The 22,405-nt window shown below is 44.2% G+C and overlaps 2 protein-coding genes across 8 annotated transcripts in view; one reads left to right on the forward strand and one right to left on the reverse strand.

Annotated features, from left to right (window-relative positions):
* The window catches only part of LOC143963511 (NACHT, LRR and PYD domains-containing protein 3-like), an 824,666-nt gene that overhangs the window by 391,147 nt on the left and 411,114 nt on the right, over window positions 1-22,405 (reverse strand). The window lies entirely within an intron of this gene.
* Window positions 1-22,405, forward strand: part of LOC143963509 (NACHT, LRR and PYD domains-containing protein 3-like) — a 175,968-nt gene that overhangs the window by 95,243 nt on the left and 58,320 nt on the right. For all 7 annotated transcript variants that reach the window (XR_013270981.1, XR_013270982.1, XR_013270983.1 and 4 more), the window contains exon 7: window positions 20,003-20,173. Coding sequence is in view for 3 of the 7 variants with exons in the window: in XM_077473151.1 (XP_077329277.1) it covers window positions 20,003-20,173 (171 nt within the window). In the remaining 4 variants the exon portion in view is untranslated. The remainder of the gene's footprint in view (window positions 1-20,002; window positions 20,174-22,405) is intronic.

Raw genomic sequence — 22,405 nt, forward strand, 5'->3', positions numbered from 1 at the left:
GACCTCACTGTCAGATTCAGGCTCAGTATACAAACTGGTAGAGATCACCCTGACAGATAGCTCTGATGATGGGGTACTGGTCCCTGCTAAGGTCAGATATACCTGACTGGTGTGGTGTCTAGCACAAGAAGTGTCCCGCAGCCACCAAGAATTCAAAGAAAGGCCCGTAGAGCCCAGAGTTCCCTTCCTGATGTGTTTGCTAATCCTGATTAGCAGCCCATCACTTCTGCAGCTCCCGTACTTCCCCCATTCATTGGCCAGCCCAGAATTCAGGTGGAAACAGCAGATTTTAGTACCCTTGACTAGGGATGAGCCGAACACCCCCCCCCAGTTCGGTTCTCACCAGAACTTGCGAACACACAAAAACTTTGTGTGAACATGCAAACACCATTGGGACATGAATCTGAAAAATAAAAACTGTTAATTTTAAAGGCTTATATGTAAGTTATTGCCATAAAAAGTGTTTGGAGACCCGGGTCCTGTCCCAGGGGACATGTATCAATGCAAAAACATTTTTAAAATGGCCATTTTTTCAGGAGCAGTGATTTTAACCAATTACCGACCAGTGCATGACGATATACATCGGCACAATAGCATGGCTGTGCGAGTGGGCATATAGGTACGTCCCCTTTAAGATGTGGCATTATGGGTGCCATGTGCTCTGTGCGGGACCCCTGGACTCGATGTTCAATGGTGTCCAGTGATTGTGTCATGGACCAGAAGAACTGGGAGATGCCTATGTAAACAAGTCATTTCCCCATTTTGCCTAGTGACATGACAGAGATCTACTGCTCCCTGTCATTGGGAACAGTGATCGCAGTCTTGTCATAGATAGCTCATCCCCCCATAGATAGAATCTCTCCCTAGGACACACTTAACCCCTTGATTGCCCCCTAGTGTTTAACCTCTTCACTGCCAGTGTCATTTATACAGTAATCAGTGCATTTTTATAGCACTGATTGTTGTATAAATGACAATGCTGCCAAAATAGTGTCAAAAGTGTCCGATGTGTCCGCCATAATGTTACAGTCACAATAAAAATTTGCTGATCGCTGCCATTACTAATAAAATAATAATAAAAATGTCATAATTCTATCCCCTATTTTATTTCCATGGTTTTTATTAAAGAATTACTGATTACATAAGAATTCCATTTACAATCTTAACAGAATAAGTAATACAACAATTATAACAATGAACAGTATGAGGTGGTCTTAATTGTCGCGGGTAATCTACTTTCAAGATTTTCTTGCTCCAACATATATTCTGCTTCTTTAGGAATTACCAGGATCTATCCCATGGTCACAGTGATAAGGGCACCCCCAGACACCCCTTTTGGGGGCACACTGTGTCTTCAGGGGGCAGACTCCTCCCTCTATTTTACTTATATAGTCTCATCTACTAAGTACGTACTGAAAATGGAGCCAGGATCACTGGATCTTGAAAGTACAGACACAACAAGGTGAAGTATGAATAAGGAAAAGAATAGACAAGATAACAACAAAAAATAAAAATGAAGATGAAAAGTAGCGTCCGCTCAGTGAAGACTATTTCTGAACAGGTCTCCCCTGGGCTTTGGAGAAATTCTTCCAAGAATACCAATTGGACTGATATGCTTGGTATGTCCCCTCTCTGCAAGCTATTATATTTTCATATTCAGCAATCATCTTCACTTTAATTGAAACCTCAATCAGTTTAGGAATTTCGCTGGACTTCCATTTGCTTAGGATAGGATAATAGGATAATAGGATATGTGTAAATATGGATCTAATGGAGCAGGGATGATCTGCTGTGTTTAAACTCAGAATGGCTTGTTCCACATTAGATTTAACACTTACTTTGTCACTTTTGAAATCAGGTTAAATATATCTGACCAAAATTTACAGAGCAGAGGGCAGACCCAGACCACATGTAAAAGAGCACCTACCTGTCCCCCCCTCCAGCACAGATTGGAATTGTCCCTTGAGAATTTGGCTACAACGTATGGAGTAAAGTACCATCTCAGCATAAGTTTCTGATTGAATTCTTCATAGTTTGAGCATCTAGAGTACTTATAGTTGCATTTAATGGCTTTTTCCCATTGAGCTTCTGAGAAAGTCCTTCCCAACTCTGTTTCCCACTTTATTATTGGATTATATTACTGAAAGACATCTTTAGAATGAAGAGAATTATATATTAATGTTATACCTTTAGCTTTGGAGTTGCAGGACTGAAGGAATTTCCATATTTTTCTATGATGGGGATATGTGTCACTTTTATGCTTTGAACCAAAGAAGCTCTCTGTGTGTAGATAAAGATTTCTGTGTTTGGGATTCGGAATTTTTGCTGAATGAATGTGAAAGGCCTTATTTTATCCCCTGTGGTGAGATCTGCTATATTACTTATTTTGTTCTCAAGCCATTTATTCAATGCTATGTTAGGGATTAACCATTTGATGGATTCCAGAGGAATGGGGACTTTGACTATTGGGTAATGTGCTGAACCTTCTAAGCTGATCTCAGGCCATGCCCTACACGCTGCTTGAATTGTGGGGTGGTCTGTGGTTGGGTTAGCTGTAGGTATGACAGAGGCCATGAGAAATGAAAGTGGTGAAAGTGATTGAAATCTAGTAAGCTCAAGTTGGCACCATGGTTTGATGACTGGTTTAACGAACCAATTTTTAATCTGGTCAATAACTAGTGCTGTGAAATAATCCTTCAGTATTGACAGGCCCATACCCCCTGCATTTTTATGTTTATTTTGTATGAAAGGAGAACACCTCGCCCTGCTTCCCCCCCCCACAAAACTCAACAGTTGTTTTTGTATTGTTGTAAAGAAATTAGCGGGTATTTGAATTGGCAGTGCTCTAAAGACATAACGTATTTTTGGAAGTTTTAGCATTTTATATGCTGCTAACCGTCTGGACCAGGATAGGTAAAACTTTTGAATTCTTGAGAGTTCTTTCTGGCATTTGTCAATGAGTGGTACGTAGTTTTCTTGGTATAATTTAGAGAGTGGACATGTGAGTTTGATACCCAAATAAGTAATGGATGGTGTGGTCCATGGATATGGGAGAATCTCTTGTAAATTATTTTCTACTCTTTTGTTTATTCTTATGCCTAGTATGTTTGATCTCATTGTGTTTACTTTGTAATAGGATATTCTGCCAAATTGTTGGAGAATACTGTGGGCTGCAGGTAGAGATTTGATTGGGTTAGAGAGTGATAATATAACATTGTCAGCAAATAATGTCATTTTATGCTGGTACGATTATGATGCTATGCCTTGTAAGGAGTGGTCAGATCTGATTTTCTCTGCCAAGGGTTCCATTATTAGTGCAAAAATGAATAGAGACATGGGGCAACCCTGCCTCGTTCCGTTCGTGATTTGAAATTATTTGGAGAACATTCCCTCCGTATACACATATGCTGACGGGGAGGAATATAGAGCCAGTGTTGCATCTCGTATCGGGCCGGAGATGCCAAACTTCATCAATACCCCTCTAAGGTACCCCCAGTGTACTTTATCGAAGGCCTTCTCTGCATTCAACGTGAGGAGAAGAGAAGGCCTTCTTTCTTTTTCCGCTATATGTAGAAGATTAAGCATTCTCCTAGTAGCTTCTGTCCTTTGTCAGCCCGACACGAAACCCACCTGATCATAATTTATTAATTGGGACAGTATATTTGTCAATCTGTGTGCTAATAGCTTGGCGTATAACTTCACATCTGCATTTAACAATGAGATGGGCCTGAAGTTTTGTGGCATGTTAGGTTCCTTACCTGGTTTGGGCAGTGTAATAATTGTGGCCATGAGCATTTCTGAGGGAAAACCAGCTACAGCCATGGCAGTGTCAAATACCATTTGTAGGTATGGTGATAAGATGTTACTAAATAACTGATAATATTCTGAAGAGTAACCGTCTGGGCCTGGTGACTTATTATGTGGAAGGGTCTTTATCATTTGTTCTATTTCTTGGGTCGTCATTGGTTGGTTCAATTTGTCTAAGTCTGCTTGGGATACAGTAGGTAGATTCACTGATGTCAGGAAGTCCGCAATTATATCATCATTGGGTTGTGGAGTGTCTTGGTCATTTTTAAGATTATACGATGCTTCGTAATAATCACTAAAGGTATCCACAATTTCTTTTGGGTTTGTGACTTTTCTTTTAATTTTAGGGTTCCAAATATAAGATATTTTCTGTGTGGGTATTTTTTCCTTTAGTTGGTTTGCTAATGTTTTCCCAACTTTATTGCCACATCTGTAAGTACGAGCTTTTAAAGAGAAAAGCTGGTGGTTATGTCGGGCTATCAAGTGCGTTCTCAACTTTTGCCTAGTGACGAATAGTGCATCTCTAAGTTTTAGGGAGGGGTTTTGCTTATTAATAATTTCTAAGTGTTTTATCTTAGTCAGTGGCTCGTCCAGTTTTTGTGATGGTTGTTTTTTTAATTTAGCGCTCATCTGAATGAGCAAACCTCTAATATACACTTTATGTGCATTCCACAGTGTGAAGGGATCACCAACCGAGGGAGCAAAAAAACTCCATAAGTGCTGAGCGTATAGCTTCTAAATTTGCAGGTTGTGATAATACGTAAATATTATTATGCCATCTGTTTTCTCTGGTTTCAGCTCGGTGATCCCCCACGCCAATGGAAATTGGTGCATGATCAGAAGACCTAATACAATGTATTTCTGATCGGTCAATTTTTTGCAACATAAATTTGTCTACCAAGAACAGATCTATGCGAGAATATGAATTATGAGCATTTGAAAAAAAAAGAAAAGTCTTTCTCTGATGCGTGCTGGCATCTCCATACATCGTAAAAACCCAACAAAGAGATGAAACGGTCCAAAGAAACTCTTCTATGTCGGGATTTAGATCCGTCAGAAATGTCCATCTCTCTCTGTCAGGAACAGTATTGAAATCTCTGCATAGGATAGTAGATTCTTGTCTCATTGAAGATATTTTCTTCCATATTTTATTCACAAAATGTAACTGCTTTGTGATAGGTAGATATATGTTAACCAAAGTATATACAGAAATGTCAGTCTCACATACCAGTATTATATATCTGCCTGAGCTATCCATATGAACATCCATTTATTTATAGCAATAGCTACTCCCCCCTTTTTTTGGGGCCGTGTAACAAGTGGGTATTTACGGTGCTGAAAAACTGGGGATTTGAGAGAACAGAAATGGGTCTCTTGTATGCAAAAGATATCACTGTGAAGCTTAATAGCTTCTTTCTGTCATCTCTTTTTGAGGGCTATTCAGTCCTTTAACATTGAGTGAAGAGATATTGAAAGGCATCCTATGGTGATTAGTGGGGCTGATTTACTGCAGTTATGTTTATATTAGCGTATTACATGTTACCTGTCACAGGCGTGTGGCTGGGTTTCCCCAGAAAGTGAGGTTTTAGTAGGTGTTGGAGTGATGACTGCTGAGTCCGGAAGGTAGTTCTAGGAAGTCTCCTGGATTACTTCTTAGATGATGGTTAGTAAGAAAGAAAAGGAAAAGAAAGTAAAAAATTAAGTGAGGTAAAACGTAGGTGGATTAATCGGTTGTAACACACCAGAGTAACAGGTTGCGATTCTGGTTAGAATCTGTGCGGTAAAACAACCACTCAACTTAGGGGTTTAGGTAAGGGGATAAATCAACATCGCCATCCCCTGGGCCAACAGAGTTAATGAAGGTAGTGGCTTACGAACCCAATTGTCAGCCAGTTTCAGCATCTGAATCCTCTGTTAGATATGGGAGTTTCATCCCATCCCCTTCCGCGGTGCCAGTGGGAATGATAAACCAGTCTCTCATGAGGCACATGCCTTCCTTGATGCTAGCAATTATATGGTTGTGTCCATCCTTAGTTATTAGCAGCTTCGCTGGGTATATACATCTGTACACTATCTTGTTGTTGTTTAGAGGTTTTGTGATGCTTGTCAGTTGTCTATGCTGTTGCATAGTGTATGCCGACAGGTCTGTGAAGGAGAGGTCTTGCAAGTCAGGGGGTATATAGTCGCGGTGCCTAACAGCGGTCATGAATCTGTCCTTAGTATGAAAAAATTGAATCCTGACTATGGTGTCCCTTGGCAGGTGTGATGCAATGTGTTTAGGCCTGGGAAGCCTGTGGATGCGGTCCACAATTAGATCTGCTATAGGTGCATCAGGAAGCAATTATTTCATCACCGCAGTAAAGTATTCTTTTAGGTCAGGAGGTTTTATTGTTTCAAGTATTCCCCTTATTTTAATGTTATGCCTCCTGGACCTATCCTCTAAACTTGCCAATTTCAGTTGCATCTGCAATATCTCGTCGTCCCGATCATTGTGGGCATCCACCAAGTCATTGAAAGTGGAGGCAAATTCACCCATTTTTGTTTCCACGTGAGAGACTCGCTTGTTGACTGCTGATATTTCTGATTTAATTTGGCTGGTTAGTGCCATTATGTCAGCATGCAGAGTGGATCTTAACCACTTTCAGACCGGACCAATTTGCTGGTCAAAGACCAGACCACTTTTTGCGATTCGGCACTGCATAGCTTTAACTGACAATTGCGCGGTTGTGTGACGTGGCTCCCAAACAAAATTGACGTCCTTTTTTTCCCACAAATAGAGCTTTCTTTTGGTGGTATTTGATCACCCATGCGGTTTTTATTTTTTGCGCTATAAACAAAAATAGAGTGACAATTTTGAAAAAAACGCATTATTTTTAACTTTTTGTTATAATAAATATCCCCCAAAAATATATAAAAAAAACATTTTTTTCCCTCAGTTTAGGCCGATGCATATTCTTCTACATATTTTTGATAAAAAAAAATCGCAATAAGCGATTATTGATTGGTTTGTGCAAAAGTTATAGCGTTTACAAAATAGGGATAGTTTTATAGCATTTTTATTAATAATTTTTTATTTTTTTTTTACTAGTAATGGCGACGATCAGCGATTTTTATTGTGACTGCGACATTGTGGGGGACCCATCGGACATTTTTGACACATTTTTGGGACCATTGTCATTTATACAGTAATCACTGCTATATAAATGCAATGATTCCTGTGTAAATGACGATTGGATGATGCCGATGGGGGTGAGGGAAAGTTCTCCAATCCCTGCTTGTTGTGATTGCGGCCGAGTTGGGAGCCTGTGGGCGCGCTGTGCTGTGTATAGGAGCTGCGTTTGTCTCCCCAGTGCCTGTCGCCGCCATCTTGGTCCGTGTAACTGCGCTGCATGGCAAAGAAATCAGGCATCTTTCCCGGTTGTTTTACTCTTTTCTTTTGTGGGATGTCATTTCGGAGGTTCGCTGGACCTTGTAGTGCAGTCTGTGCTCTGAAACAAGGCTGTACATCGCTTTATCGACCTCCGTTGGCCCTCAGTGGAGAGGAGCTGTTTTAGAAAGCAGCCATCTGCTCCGCTGGCTAGCCACACCCATCTATCCCCTATTTGGTAGACGCTATAACTTTTGCGAAAACCAATCAATATATGCTTATTGCTATCATTTTACCAAAAATATGTAGAAGAATACGTATCAACCTAAACTGAGGAAAAAAAAAAAATATATATATATATATATATATGTGTATATATATATATATATACATACAGTGGTGTGAAAAAGTGTTTGCCCCCTTCCTCATTTCCTGTTTCTTTGCATGTTTGTCACACTTAAGTGTTTCGGAACATCAAACCAATTTAAACAATAGTCAAGGACAACACAAGTAAACACAAAATGCAATTTGTAAATGAAGGTGTTTATTATTAAAGGTGAAAAAAAATCCAAACCATCATGGCCCTGTGTGAAAAAGTGATTGCCCCCTAAACCTAATAACTGGTTGGGCCACCCTTAGCAGCAACAACTGCAACCAAGCGTTTGCGATAACGTGCAATGAGGCTTTTACAGCGTCCTGGAGGAATTTTGGCCCACTCATCTTTGCAGAATTGTCCTAATTCAGTTACATTAGAGGGTTTTCCAGCATGAACGGCCTTTTTAAGGTCATACCACAACATCTCAATAGGATTCAGGTCAGGACTTTGGCTAGGCCACTCCAAAGTCTTCATTTTGTTTTTCTTCAGCCATTCGGTGGTGGACTTGCTGGTGTGTTTAGGATCATTGTCCTGCTGCAGAACCCAAGTTCGTTTCAGCTTGAGTACACGAACAAATGGTCGGACATTCTCCTTCAGGATCTCTTGGTAGACAGCAGAATTCATAGTTCCTTTTATCACGGCAAGTCTTCCAGGTCCTGAAGCAGCAAAACAGCCCCAGACCATCACACTACCACCACCATATTTTACTGTTGGTATAATGTTCTTTTTATGAAATGCAGTGTTCCTTCTACGCCAGATATACTTGGACACAGACCTTCCAAAGAGTTCCACTTTTGTCTCATCGGTCCACAGAATGTTGTCCCAAAAGTCTTGGGGATCATCAAGATGTGCTGTGGAGAAATTGAGACGAGCTTTGATGTTCTTTTTGCTCAGCAGTGGTTTTCTCCTTGGAACTCTGCCATGCAGGCCATTTTTGCCCAGTCTTTTCCTGATGGTGGAGGCATGAACGCTGACCTTAACTGAGGCAAGTGAGGCCTGCAGTTCCTTGGACGTTGTTGTGGGGTCTTTTGTGACCTCTTGGATGAGTCGTCGCTGCGCTCTTGGGGTAATTTTGGGCGGCCGGCCACTCCTGGGAAGGTTCACCACTGTTCCATGTCTTCGCCATTTGTGGATAATGGCTCTCACTGTGGTTCGCTGGATTCCCAAAGCTTTGGAAATGGCTTTATAACCCTTTCCAGACTGATAGATCTCAATTACTTTCTTTCTCAATTGTTCCTGAATTTCTTTGGGTCTCGGCATGATGTGTAGCTTTTAAGGATCTTCTGGTGGACCTTACTGTGTCAAGCAGCTCCTATTTAAGTGATGCCTTGATTGTGAACAGGTGTGGCAATAATCAGGCCTGGGTGTGGCTAGAGAAATTGAACTCAGGTGTGGACAAGGGGGGCAATCACTTTTTCACACAGGGCCATGATGGTTTGGATTTTTTTTCACCTTTAATAATAAACACCTTCATTTACAAATTGCATTTTGTGTTTACTTGTGTTGTCCTTGACTATTGTTTAAATTGGTTTGATGTTCCGAAACACTTAAGTGTGACAAACATGCAAAGAAACAGGAAATGAGGAAGGGGGCAAACACTTTTTCACACCACTGTATGTATATATATATATATATATACACATATATATATATATATATATATTTTTTTTTTCCTCAGTTTAGGTTGATACGTATTCTTCTACATATTTTTGGTAAAATGATAGCAATAAGCATATATTGATTGGTTTTCGCAAAAGTTATAGCGTCTACCAAATAGGGGATAGATGGGTGTGGCTAGCCAGCGGAGCAGATGGCTGCTTTCTAAAACAGCTCCTCTCCACTGAGGGCCAACGGAGGTCGATAAAGCGATGTACAGCCTTGTTTCAGAGCACAGACTGCACTACAAGGTCCAGCGAACCTCCGAAATGACATCCCACAAAAGAAAAGAGTAAAACAACCGGGAAAGATGCCTGATTTCTTTGCCATGCAAATATATATATAATGTGTGTGTGTGTGTGTGCAGGATATGTCTGAGGCTGTGGGCATGTAATAGAAGATGTCAAGAAGGTAGAGGCTGTGGGCATGGTACAGGAGATGTGAGAGGCTGCGGGCATGGTACAGTACATGGAACAGGAGATGTCAAAGGCTGTGGTCATGGTACAGAAGATATCAAGGCTGAGGGCATGGTACAGAATATGTCAAGATGGAGGCTATGGGCATGGTACTGGAGATGTCAGAGGCTGCGGACATGGTACAGGAGATGGCAGAGGCTGTGTGTATGGTAAAGGAGATGTCAGAGGCTTTGGGCATGGTACAAAATATGTCAAGATGGCATAGGCTGTGGTCATGGTACAGGAGAAGTCAGAGGCTGTGGGCATTGTACAGGAGATGTCAAGGCTGTGGGCATGGTACAGAAGATGTCAAGATGGCAGAGGCTGTGGGTGTCAGGGAAATAGGAGTTACCTTGTGGGACGCGATCGTGTTAACGCGCGTCAGCGCCCACGAAGACGCAATATGATTCCCAGACGAACGCCTGATGGAGCCTCCGATCGAGTACGCGTGCGCCGGGTAGTACGAACGCATTACGTTACACGTCGTAGGCGTACGAACGCGGTGGCGCGCTCACGACGTAACCCAAGCGTCGTGCCTATTTAAACGTTCACCTGACAGCATCACATTGCTGGTTTATCGTCAGCTCTTCCTGAGTACCCGTGCCTGTTATCTCCGCTACCTGATCTCCTGTTACCGACCCGGCTTGTTTGACCTGCTTCCGATTGCTCTCCTGGCTCCGACTTCTGGCTTGTCCCTGATACTCCTTGTCTGCTCCCGGCACCCGACCTCGGCTTGGCTCGACTTCCGTTTCCTGGTCTCCAGTTCAGCATCCATCCTTCTTACCTCCGGATTGACCTCCCGTGTTTGACCTTCGGCTTGACCCTGACCCCGCCTTGGACTTCTTGCACAGTTGCCTCCAGAGACTGGTCTGCTCAGCATTTCCATCTACTGCTGCTACCCGGCAACCTGTGCTACTGTGGGCACTGCATCCCTGTGCCATCTCCAGGGTTGCACTGCACTCGGCCGCAAGGGGAGCCCTCTCAGCATCTCGGCCTCCTTACCTCGTTATTGACAGTATAAACCAGCCAAATGTCAGAGGCCGACAGAGGCAACTCCCCGATAGAGGCCATCCTACGGGAAGTCATGGCCCTGACCCCAGCGATTAAGGGTCTCCAAGAGAAATACCTTCAGTTGGAGGAACGTCTGCAGCACCCTCCTGAGCCATCTGTCCTCTCTGGCCAAGGTCCTATCGCTATAGTCTCAACCTCTCCAGAGCCACGAGTCCCTGCACCAGAATATTTTCATGGGGACCGAAGAAAATTTAGAACCTTCAGGAACTCATGCTACTTGTACTTCTCCCTGCAGCCTCAGACATTTACTTCTGAACTGACCAAAGTGGGTTTTACCATCTCACTACTAAGGGACGATCCCCAGACCTGGGCTCACGGCTTACTAGAGCAACGCAGCTCTTCCATTAGTACCTTGGATCAGTTTTTTCAAGCTATGGCCCGCCTATACGATGATCCCTTTCGGACAACTACAGCCGAAGCAACCTTGTACTCCCTCCGCCAGGGCGAGCGGCCTGCAGAGGATTATACAGTAGAGTTCCGTACTTGGTCTGCAGATGTCGGCTGGAATGAGGCAGCTTTAAAATATCAGTACCGGATGGGGTTGTCCGAGGTCCTCAAGGACGAGCTAGCCAGATTGGAGGTTCCCCCAACACTTGAGGAACTCATCCAACTTACCACTCAGCTTGATAGGCGCCTACGTGAACGCCGGTCTGAACGCACTTGGACCTTTAACTCTACCCAGGCTCCACCTCCGGCCTGCCCAGTGGCATCCTCTGTTCTGAATGGCCCGTTCCGCTCTCCCTTGACCACTGAAGAGAGGCTTCGCCGCCGTCAGGCACATCTCTGCTTCTATTGTGGGGAATCAGGACATCGTATTGACCACTGTCCCACCAGGCCAAGTAAATCAACCCTCTGCACTCCATGTCATCTCCAGGTAACGAAACCCGCTTCAACCCACATCACCCTTCCTGTCACATTGACGATGTCAGGTCAGGAGATCCACTTACAGGCAATACTGGACTCTGGGGCCTGCAGCTGCTTTCTGGACTCAACCCTGGCTAAAAATCTTGCTCTCCCGCTTCTCTTGAAGAAACAAAAGCTGACTGTCCGTCTGGCCGACGGCTCCCTACCTAGCTCTGGCCATGTCACCAGGGAAACAAGACCCATCCTAACGACCACAGATTCAGGTCATCGGGAGTTTATCAAGTTCGACGTCCTGTGTTCTCCCATGTTCCCCGTCATCCTAGGAATCCCGTGGCTTCAGGCACACAATCCTCGGATTGATTGGTCCAAGAAAGAAATAGCCTTCACTTCAGCTTACTGCCAACAACACTGTCTGGACCCCGAATCTCGAAACTTGCCCAGCTGTTTGACCATCCAACCCGTACTCAATCCCGCTCCTAACATACCAGCAGCGTACCAAGAGTTCAGGGACGTATTCGACAAGAGAAAGGCGGATATCTTACCTCCGCACCGTCCCTATGACTGCCCCATCGAATTATTGCCGGGAGCTCCCATTCCCTTTGGCCGGATTTTCCCTCTCTCTGAGACTGAACTTGAGGCCTTAAGACAATATATAGATGAGAATCTGGCAAAGGGGTTCATCCGTCCTTCCTCATCCCCTGCTGGTGCGGGCATCTTTTTCGTAGAAAAAAAGGACAAGACTCTGAGACCGTGCGTGGACTACAGGGAACTAAATAACATCACCCTCAAGAACCGCTACCCACTTCCGCTCATCCCAGAACTTTTCCAAAGGTTCCACACTTCCCGCATTTTTACTAAGCTTGACCTACGTGGAGCCTACAACCTCGTCCGTATCCGGAAGGGGGACGAGTGGAAGACGGCATTCAGAACAAGATTTGGGCATTTTGAATACTTGGTCATGCCCTTCGGATTGTGCAATGCCCCAGCAACTTTCCAGCACTTTATTAATGACATCCTCCGGGAGTACTTGGACCACTTTGTCGTCGCCTACTTGGACGACATTCTGATCTTCTCGACCACTCTAGAACTCCATAGAATACATGTTAAAAAAGTGTTAGGTATTCTCAGGACCCACGGACTATTCGTTAAGGCCGAGAAATGCGACTTCGAAAAAGAATCTATTCAGTTCCTGGGACTCATCATTTCCACAGGTGGAATCGCCATGGACCCCCAGAAAGTGAAATCCATCCTAGACTGGCCCGCTCCTTCTGACAAGAAGGCTGTTCAAAGGTTCATTGGGTTTGCTAATTTCTACCGGAGGTTCATAAGGAACTTCTCCACCATAGTAGCACTCATCACGCAGACCACTCGTCAGCATATCAAGTTTCTCTGGACTCCAGCAGCACAATCTGCCTTTGACCAGCTCAAAACCCTCTTCACTACCGCACCTATTCTGCAGCATCCAGATCCCGCCTTACCCTACGTTCTGGAGGTCGATGCCTCAGAGGTGGCCACAGGAGCAATTCTATCCCAGCGACAAGGTCCCAAGGCATTATTGCACCCTGTAGCCTTCTTTTCACGGAAGATGAGCCCCCCAGAAAGGAACTACGATGTAGGTGACCGGGAGCTTTTGGCAATCAAGACCGCCCTTGAAGAGTGGAGGTATCTCTTGGAAGGTGCCGCTCACCCCATCCTGGTCTTCACCGACCATAAAAATTTAGAATATCTTCGCACAGCTAAACGTCTGAGACCCCGACAAGCCCGCTGGGCTTTATTCTTCTCAAGGTTTAATTTTCATGTGACCTACCGTCCAGGATCAAAAAATGGCAAGGCAGATGCCTTGTCCCGGATGTTCCCAGACTCCTCAGAGAAGATTACACCTAGTACAATTCTGTCTCCCCAGAATTTCCTACTAATGCAACCGGACCTAAGGGCTTCGATAGCACAGGCCTCTAACCAATGTACTGACATAGAAGCTTCTTCCTTGAGAAGTCAAGACGGGCTTCTATGGCACCAGAACAAAATTTTTGTGCCTCAGCAGGCCAGGTTACTCGTACTAAGGACCTTCCACGACCACCCACTGGCCGGCCATTTTGGGGTGCGGAAGACGATTGATCTTGTGCAGCGGTCCTTATGGTGGCCTACCTTAAGATCCGACTGTAAAGAGTACGTTGATTCCTGTACAACCTGCCAACGAAACAAGGGGTCTAACGCTAGACCCTGGGGCCTGTTAAGGCCGCTACCAGTCACAGAAAAACCGTGGAAGGAAATCTCTTTGGACTTCATTGTGGAGTTGCCCCCTTCTGAAGAGCACACTACCATCTTGGTAGTGGTGGATCGCCTATCTAAGATGGCGCACTTTCTGCCTATGAAAGGGACCCCCTCCGCCTTGGATACCGCAAAAATCTTCATTAAGGAAATTGTCCGCCTACATGGTGTACCCGACAGCATCGTATCAGATAGAGGGGTGCAATTTACCTCCAGGTTCTGGAAAGAGCTCTGTAAGTTGTTGTCGATTAGAATATGTCTATCCTCAGCCTATCACCCACAGAGTAATGGACAAACAGAGAGAACCAACCAGACGCTCGAACAGTATCTGCGATGCTTTTGTTCTTTTTCCCAGGATGATTGGGCCTCCCTGCTCCCTTGCGCGGAATTCGCGTACAACAATTCAGTGCATGCCTCGACCAACCAATCACCCTTTTGGGCAAATTACGGGTTCCACCCTTCGTTCTTACCCAATACCATTCCTGAATCTACGGTCCCAGCCGTTCAGGACAGAGTAAACCTCATCCAAACTAACTATCAGTTGCTCCAAGATACCATGAAGAAGGCTCAGGAGGAATACAAAAGACATTATGATAAGAGAAAGAGAATTAACCCTGCCTTTAAGATAGGGGACAAAGTGTGGCTCTCTGCTGTGAACTTAAAATTGTCATGTCCATCTCGGAAGTTGGGACCCAAGTTCCTGGGCCCTTTTGAGATTAGACGTGTAATTAACCCTGTAGCATTCGAACTTGCTTTGCCTAATTCTCTTAGAATTCATCCCGTTTTCCATGTCTCCCTTCTCAAACGTGTCATCTCCAGTCCTTTTTCAGGTAGAGAAGAAGTGCCCCCGCCTCCGGTTCAGGTTGGTGATGAAACCGAATTTGAAGTCGAATCTATCCTTGATTGTCGTCGGAGAGGTAGGACAATCCAATTTCTAATTAAATGGAAGGGGTATTCGGCTGAGGAAAATTCTTGGGAACCTGCAAGTTTTGTACATGCACCTAGACTCATACACAGGTTTCGATGTCTTCATCCTGAAAAATGGGCTCGTTTAGGCATCCGGAGGCTGCCCCTTGGGGGGGGGCACTGTCAGGGAAATAGGAGTTACCTTGTGGGACGCGATCGTGTTAACGCGCGTCAGCGCCCACGAAGACGCAATATGATTCCCAGACGAACGCCTGATGGAGCCTCCGATCGAGTACGCGTGCGCCGGGTAGAACGAACGCATTACATTACACGTCGTAGGCGTACGAACGCGGTGGCGCGCTCACGACGTAACCCAAGCGTCGTGCCTATTTAAACGTTCACCTGACAGCATCACATTGCTGGTTTATCGTCAGCTCTTCCTGAGTACCCGTGCCTGTTATCTCCGCTACCTGATCTCCTGTTACCGACCCGGCTTGTTTGACCTGCTTCCGATTGCTCTCCTGGCTCCGACTTCTGGCTTGTCCCTGATACTCCTTGTCTGCTCCCGGCACCCGACCTCGGCTTGGCTCGACTTCCGTTTCCTGGTCTCCAGTTCAGCATCCATCCTTCTTACCTCCGGATTGACCTCCCGTGTTTGACCTTCGGCTTGACCCTGACCCCGCCTTGGACTTCTTGCACAGTTGCCTCCAGAGACTGGTCTGCTCAGCATTTCCATCTACTGCTGCTACCCGGCAACCTGTGCTACTGTGGGCACTGCATCCCTGTGCCATCTCCAGGGTTGCACTGCACTCGGCCGCAAGGGGAGCCCTCTCAGCATCTCGGCCTCCTTACCTCGTTATTGACAGTATAAACCAGCCAAATGTCAGAGGCCGACAGAGGCAACTCCCCGATAGAGGCCATCCTACGGGAAGTCATGGCCCTGACCCCAGCGATTAAGGGTCTCCAAGAGAAATACCTTCGGTTGGAGGAACGTCTGCAGCACCCTCCTGAGCCATCTGTCCTCTCTGGCCAAGGTCCTATCGCTATAGTCTCAACCTCTCCAGAGCCACGAGTCCCTGCACCAGAATATTTTCATGGGGACCGAAGAAAATTTAGAACCTTCAGGAACTCATGCTACTTGTACTTCTCCCTGCAGCCTCAGACATTTACTTCTGAACTGACCAAAGTGGGTTTTACCATCTCACTACTAAGGGACGATCCCCAGACCTGGGCTCACGGCTTACTAGAGCAACGCAGCTCTTCCATTAGTACCTTGGATCAGTTTTTTCTCCAGTTCAGCATCCATCCTTCTTACCTCCGGATTGACCTCCCGTGTTTGACCTTTGGCTTGACCCTGACCCCGCCTTGGACTTCTTGCACAGTTGCCTCCAGAGACTGGTCTGCTCAGCATTTCCATCTACTGCTGCTACCCGGCAACCTGTGCTACTGTGGGCACTGCATCCCTGTGCCATCTCCAGGGTTGCACTGCACTCGGCCGCAAGGGGAGCCCTCTCAGCATCTCGGCCTCCTTACCTCGTTATTGACAGTGGGCATGGTATCAGAGGTGTCAAGATGGCAGAGGCTGCGGACATGGTACAGGAGATGGCAGAGGCTGCGGGCATGGTACAGGAGATGTCAAGATGGCAGAAGCTGTGGGTATGGTACAGGATATGTCTGAGGCTGTGGGCATGTAATAGAAGATGTCAAGAAGGTAGAGGCTGTGGGCATGGTACAGGAGTTGTGAGAGGCTGTGGTCATGGTACAGGAGATGTCAAGGCTGTGGGCATCGTACAGAATATGTCAAGATGGCAGAGGCTGTGGGCATGGTACAGGAGATGTCAGAGGCTGTGTGTATGGTAAAGGAGATGTTGGAGGCTCTGGGCATGGTACAGAATATGTCAAGATGGCAGAGGCTGTGGTCATGGTACAGGAGATGTCAGAGGCTGTGGGTATTGTACAGGGCATGTCAAGGCTGTGGGCATGGTACAGAATATGTCAAGATGGCAAAGGCTGTGGTCATGGTACAGGAGATACAAAAATACTGAGCCAAAACTAAAAGTGGGACTTTATATGAGGCCATATCAACTATGTACATACAGCTCCATCCCCGATATCTTGAAAAATAAAAAAATAAAGAAAAGTGGGACTTTATATGAAGCACTTCACTAGACCGAATGAGCCAATCAATATACACATTGTTTATTATCAAAAGTCATACACATATATACCACCATAGATAATAAAGTGATGTAACAATAAAATAATGGATCTCAATTGATAAATATAGACATTACATAGTATTACATGATTAGTTCAATATAGAAACATTGTTTTAAAAAAATCCTAAATATCAATAAATAAAGTCTAACCATTTCATGATAATGCACAATCAATTCAATATAGTGTGTGTGTGTGTGTGTGTGTGTGTGTGTGTGTGTGTGTATGTATGTATGTATGTATGTATGTATGTATGTATATATATATATATATATATATATATATATATATATATATATATACTTTTAGTATGTAGACCAAGGTATACATAATAGTAACATTAAAACGTTAACAATGTTAACGTTAACATGTTAATGCTAAAGAGAACGTTAGTCCGCTAAGAGCAGGCTAACATGCAGTTACTAATGGCAACAATAAATAAATCTAAATTAATTGATTCCAGTTTAAATAACTTAACCAGTTTTATCAAAAATAGAAAAAACCTGTGCAGTTCATAAAAATAATGGTTCTCAATCTAATATAATTAATTGTGTACCCACAGACAATAAGACAAACCGGACATATATAAAACAACACAAAACACTTCTCAGGTCCAGACAAATTGCTTTAGTCCATTGCAACCCACGTATTAGATTACCTACGTGGGTTGCAATGGACTAAACAGGGTCAAAATTCCCTATTTCTTCCAATAACTAAACGGTTAATCAATGGACTGAATCAATATTGAGTGGGGGAAGGGAGAGAGGGGATGAGGTAGATAGCTGAAAAATTATGTGTTCAATTCAGACAAATCCTAACTGTAGTTAGTGCTAATAATATTGCTATGATAGTCACATGTCTCCATCCCTTGGTGCTGGAAAGGTTAAACAATGTACAATAGTCTAACGATAGAAAAAGCCAATGCACAGTAGGAAATCCCGTCCAATCCGTGGCATTTAATTGTAACAGCCTTCTATTTAATCCCTTCACCACACTTCCAATGCACATTACAAAGTGGTTGGCCGACTTATAATGTTTCAACAACTGGCAACAAGTTAGTTCCTTTATTTAGGCAGACAAAGTAGCAAGGCAGAATGACATTACTAGTCTCTGATGTGAATAAACAGATAAGATTATCAGCTGCTATTTCAAAAGGCAACTCAAGTCAGATGCTGGTCAGTGAGTGTTAAAGAGGAAGTAAAGGCTATTTTAAAAAAAAATGCAACCTGCAAGGCAAAGGCATAATGAGCTAGTATGCATAGCATACTAGCTCATTATGAATAACTTACCTGAGAACAAAGCCCCCGAAGCTGTCCTCCGTCTTCATGTTCAGCTGCCATGTATCCTGGAGTGACTTCCGGGTTTTGCTGCTCCAGCGCTGTGATTCACCGGAGCCGCAATGACGTCACTCCCATGTATGCGCACAGGAGCCGACACGAGCGGCATATCGCCATGATCTGCGGCATTCCCAGTGCGCCTGCGCGCCACTGTCTACGGCGCATACGCCGTAGACAGTGGGGGCTGTCTTTTTGTAAATATCTCCTAAACTGTATAGGTTTAGGAGATATTTATTGGACCTACAGGTAAGCCTTAATCTAGGCTTACCTGTAGGTCAAAGTGGTTTGTAAGGCCGCGTACACACGGTCGGACTGTTCGCCCAACTTTGTCCGCTAAACAGTGTTTCAGCGGACAGTCCGCTCGTGTGTGGGCTTCAGCGGACAGTTTCAGCGGACAGTCTGACGAACAAAGTTTTTCGGAATTCCCGTTAGACAGTCCGCTGAAACTTGGTTTGAGCGGACAGTCCGCTCGTGTGTAGGCTTGTTCGTCAAACTAAGTCTCGCGCATGCTCAGAAAGAATTTACACGGCGAAGGTTGCATTGCAGTGTATAGGACGTCGTATTTTTCGTCCCGTCGTACGTGCCGTTCACGTCATCGCGCACGGTTTCAGCGGACTGTTCGTTCATCGTGTGTGGTCAAGTCCGCTCATGCTAATTTTGAGCGGACTGTTTGTCAAACTGTTTGACGAACAAAGTTGGGCGAACAGTCCGCCCGTGTGTACGCGGCCTAAGGGTTTACAACCACTTTAATATGTATATCAGTACCACAGTCACCCGAGAATCACGGTGTCGGCATCCACTGCAGTATCCGTCTGTAAATCACCTGGCTGCCTTTCAGCTGGTATCCCGTATGTTGGAAAGTAAAGTAGATCTCCTCCAGTCATATATCTGCCAATATATGCCGATAGTATCACACTGACACTGCATCAGTTGTTATCTCATGCAGTGTCAGTGTGATACTATCGGCATATTGTGGCAGATATATGACTGGAGGCGATCTACTTTACTTTACAACATTGACTAAAATTGAGTTTATTGGATTTTTCTCATAACAAAAAGTAGGGATATCATTTTTTTCAATATTTTTTGTCTTTTTTCATTTATATTACAAAAAATTTAATTCCCAGAGCTGATAAAACACCACCAAAATAAAGCTCTATTTGTAGGAAAAAAGGACACAAATGTTGTTTGTGTACAGCATTGCAGGACCGCACAATTACCAGATAAAGCAGCGCAGTGCCAAATTGTAAAAAGTGCTCTGGTCATTAAGGGGGTAAAACCTTTCGGGGCTGAAGTGGTTAAGTGGAATATTGGGGTCACTGGGGGATCCACCATCAGAAATTCTGCTGTTTTATTTCATAAACCCCCCAGATCCTTTCCTTTATCTATCAATTTCAGAAGCCCCTGTATGAGACACTGTGTGAGGTCCTGCTTAATAACCGGGTACATAAGGGGGTGACAGAGCTGTCACAGCGCCCCCTCTTTATACTGTGTAGACAAGTACTACAACAGCTTCACCTTTATCAGCTTCCCTAATAAGAAGATCTTTCCTCTGTATAACATTCTGTATATCCTGATATTCCGCTCTAGTGATGTTATGTTACTTTTCACTAAATGGGGATAATTCCTCATATTCATCTTATAATATAATATCATGTGTCTGGATTTGTCTCTGCAGGTTGGGGAGATGTGGTGTGACTTCCTCCGGCTGGGATAATCTTCGATCCATTCTTATCAATAATCGATCCCTCACCACACTGTATTTATCAGATAATAATCTAGAAGACTCTGGAATAAAACTTCTATGTGAGGGGCTCAGAGATCCTGGCTGTACTCTGCAGAGTCTGTGGTGAGAATTATCCTATAAATGATATAATATTCTGCAGGATTCTGGTATAAATCTTCTATGTGAGGGATCCAGACATGTCACCTAGATGAAAGTTATACAAAGGCAGACTTCTGATTGGCCGGTTACACTGGGACTTCCCATCATAGTCCTTCAGGTCACTCACTGTTATTGGCTTTCATCCCCTCCCCCCTCCACTGACTATCAGACTTTGGCTGGGGTCACACTGGAGGTCACAGCGGGTCACAGCAGGGGGTCCGGTGCGTCTCCATTCACCATTTCAGGTCCGATTTCTGTCAGAATTTTGGGCTGAATTCGGACCTGAAACAGACCAGAAGGCGCACAGGACTCCGTATTCTCTTCATTCAGTGACCAATCATAGACAGATGGTGCTCAATTAGAATCTGGAAGGACAGAGCGAGTCTCTAGACCAGAAGTGACCCCTAGATGCCAATAAAATCCCCCCATCCTTGTAGATATAAAATTGTCACCTCACTGAGCCTCAAAGAGAAGTCCTAGTCATTTCATCTACAAGCCGTGCAGGGGACGAGGCCGATACAGGGAGAAGACCCCGAACTGTCTGCCAGACATTGATTTATATCAGAGATCAGAGGAATCTATTTTATCTCTCATACAAAATAAAATATTAGTTGCAGAGAGATGGAAATAATTTCCCCCGATTGTAGACATGTTGGGGTACATGTACATATAACATTGTATGTGTAGTGAGGATAGAATCCAGGAGAACCCCCAGAATGGTTCTATGGGGTCTGATCACACCAGACAAGCTCTGATTGGTCTTGTTGGGATCAGACTGACATGCCGGTGTTGGAAATCCAATCCTCATCCATCAGAACTATTCATGGTCCATTTAGTTCTGGTTTCTTCAGAACACAGGACCGGCTTGTGGCTGGGCAGGGAACACCCCCCAGGGTTGATTGGCTGATGGCTAAACTCCACCCACATCCATAAATTGAGGATCCTGAGATATGGTCGGGGTGATTCCCATGGTGCCGGTCTAACCGGTGAATAGCGGATGTTCCTGACATGTTCCTGTCACAGGATAATCCTCAGAAAAAGTTTATTTCTCTTTTATTCTCACAGCCAGACTGTGTCTGTCCTTTTGTCTTTGTTGTATTTTCTCTCATTCTTTATCTTTCTACATATTTTATACACTAAATAACAAACTAGTGTAGTTCTGCTCTATATTACACAGACAGACAACCTACCTGCAGACAGAGGTAAGTGTTACCACAACCCCAGTGTTACTATACGGCTGTGTAACTATGTAACAAACCACCTAACCACCCGATCCTGATACTTCCAAATAATAATTACACAACAAAAATGATAATACAAAGCAAATACTACATAGAATATATGTCTGCTACTACCACAACCTCAGTGCTGGAACAATGTGCTGCAGAATAATGAATTGCTATTAATACACTTTATACAGAAAACTAACAACTTTATCCCGGTTATTGTAGAAATGGAGTCGGTGAGGATTTCATCTCAGTAGTGCCACATCCAAAAACTTGTTAGAAACAAAATAAATACCCCTAAGGGGGACTTTTATGGCACTTGTATATATAAAGTGGTGCTCCGGAGAAATGTGACTTTGTAGATAAATCTCCCCCTATAATCCTCATGATTCATGTATTCTAGTAAAGGTTACGCTGTAATCCAAGGGCCACTTTCTATTTTTGCAGCATTGATTTCTTACTTCTGTAAGTCCCAGCAGGCCGCTGCCATCTCATGTGTGGGCATCTGAAGCCAGACTGTATCTCTTCCTGTATTCCATGGTTACCCAGCATGCACCTCCAGATCTCGCACATGCTCAGAGCAGCACGAGCCGTGTAATAGGTTGTAGGTCAGGTTTCCATAGCAACCGCAATGTCAGAGGAAGTTCCCGCCCCTTATCTATGGAAACCTCCCCTCCCCCTCCAGGAAGCAGAAAGTTTATCTACATTTACAAAGATTATAAATCTTGAAATAGAAAAACCTCCTGCAAAAGGAAATTACTTTATAAAAGATGATAATTGTAAATTATATCCCTTGTTTATGTGCAGATGTGTGTGTGTATAAATATATATAACATCTACACAGAAAGAGGGATATCATTTACAATTAGCATTGTTTAAAAAGGTATTACCTTTTCCAGATGCTGCCCCATGATACTGCCACCACCAAAATTGCCCCATCCTATTACCCCATAAAAATTGCCCCATCATA

The sequence above is a fragment of the Lithobates pipiens genome, unplaced genomic scaffold, assembly GCF_037356315.1.
Source record: "Lithobates pipiens isolate NorthernLeopardFrog02 unplaced genomic scaffold, aLitPip1_a1.2 Scaffold_8, whole genome shotgun sequence".
In the NCBI taxonomy this organism is placed as follows: Eukaryota; Metazoa; Chordata; class Amphibia; order Anura; family Ranidae; genus Lithobates; species Lithobates pipiens.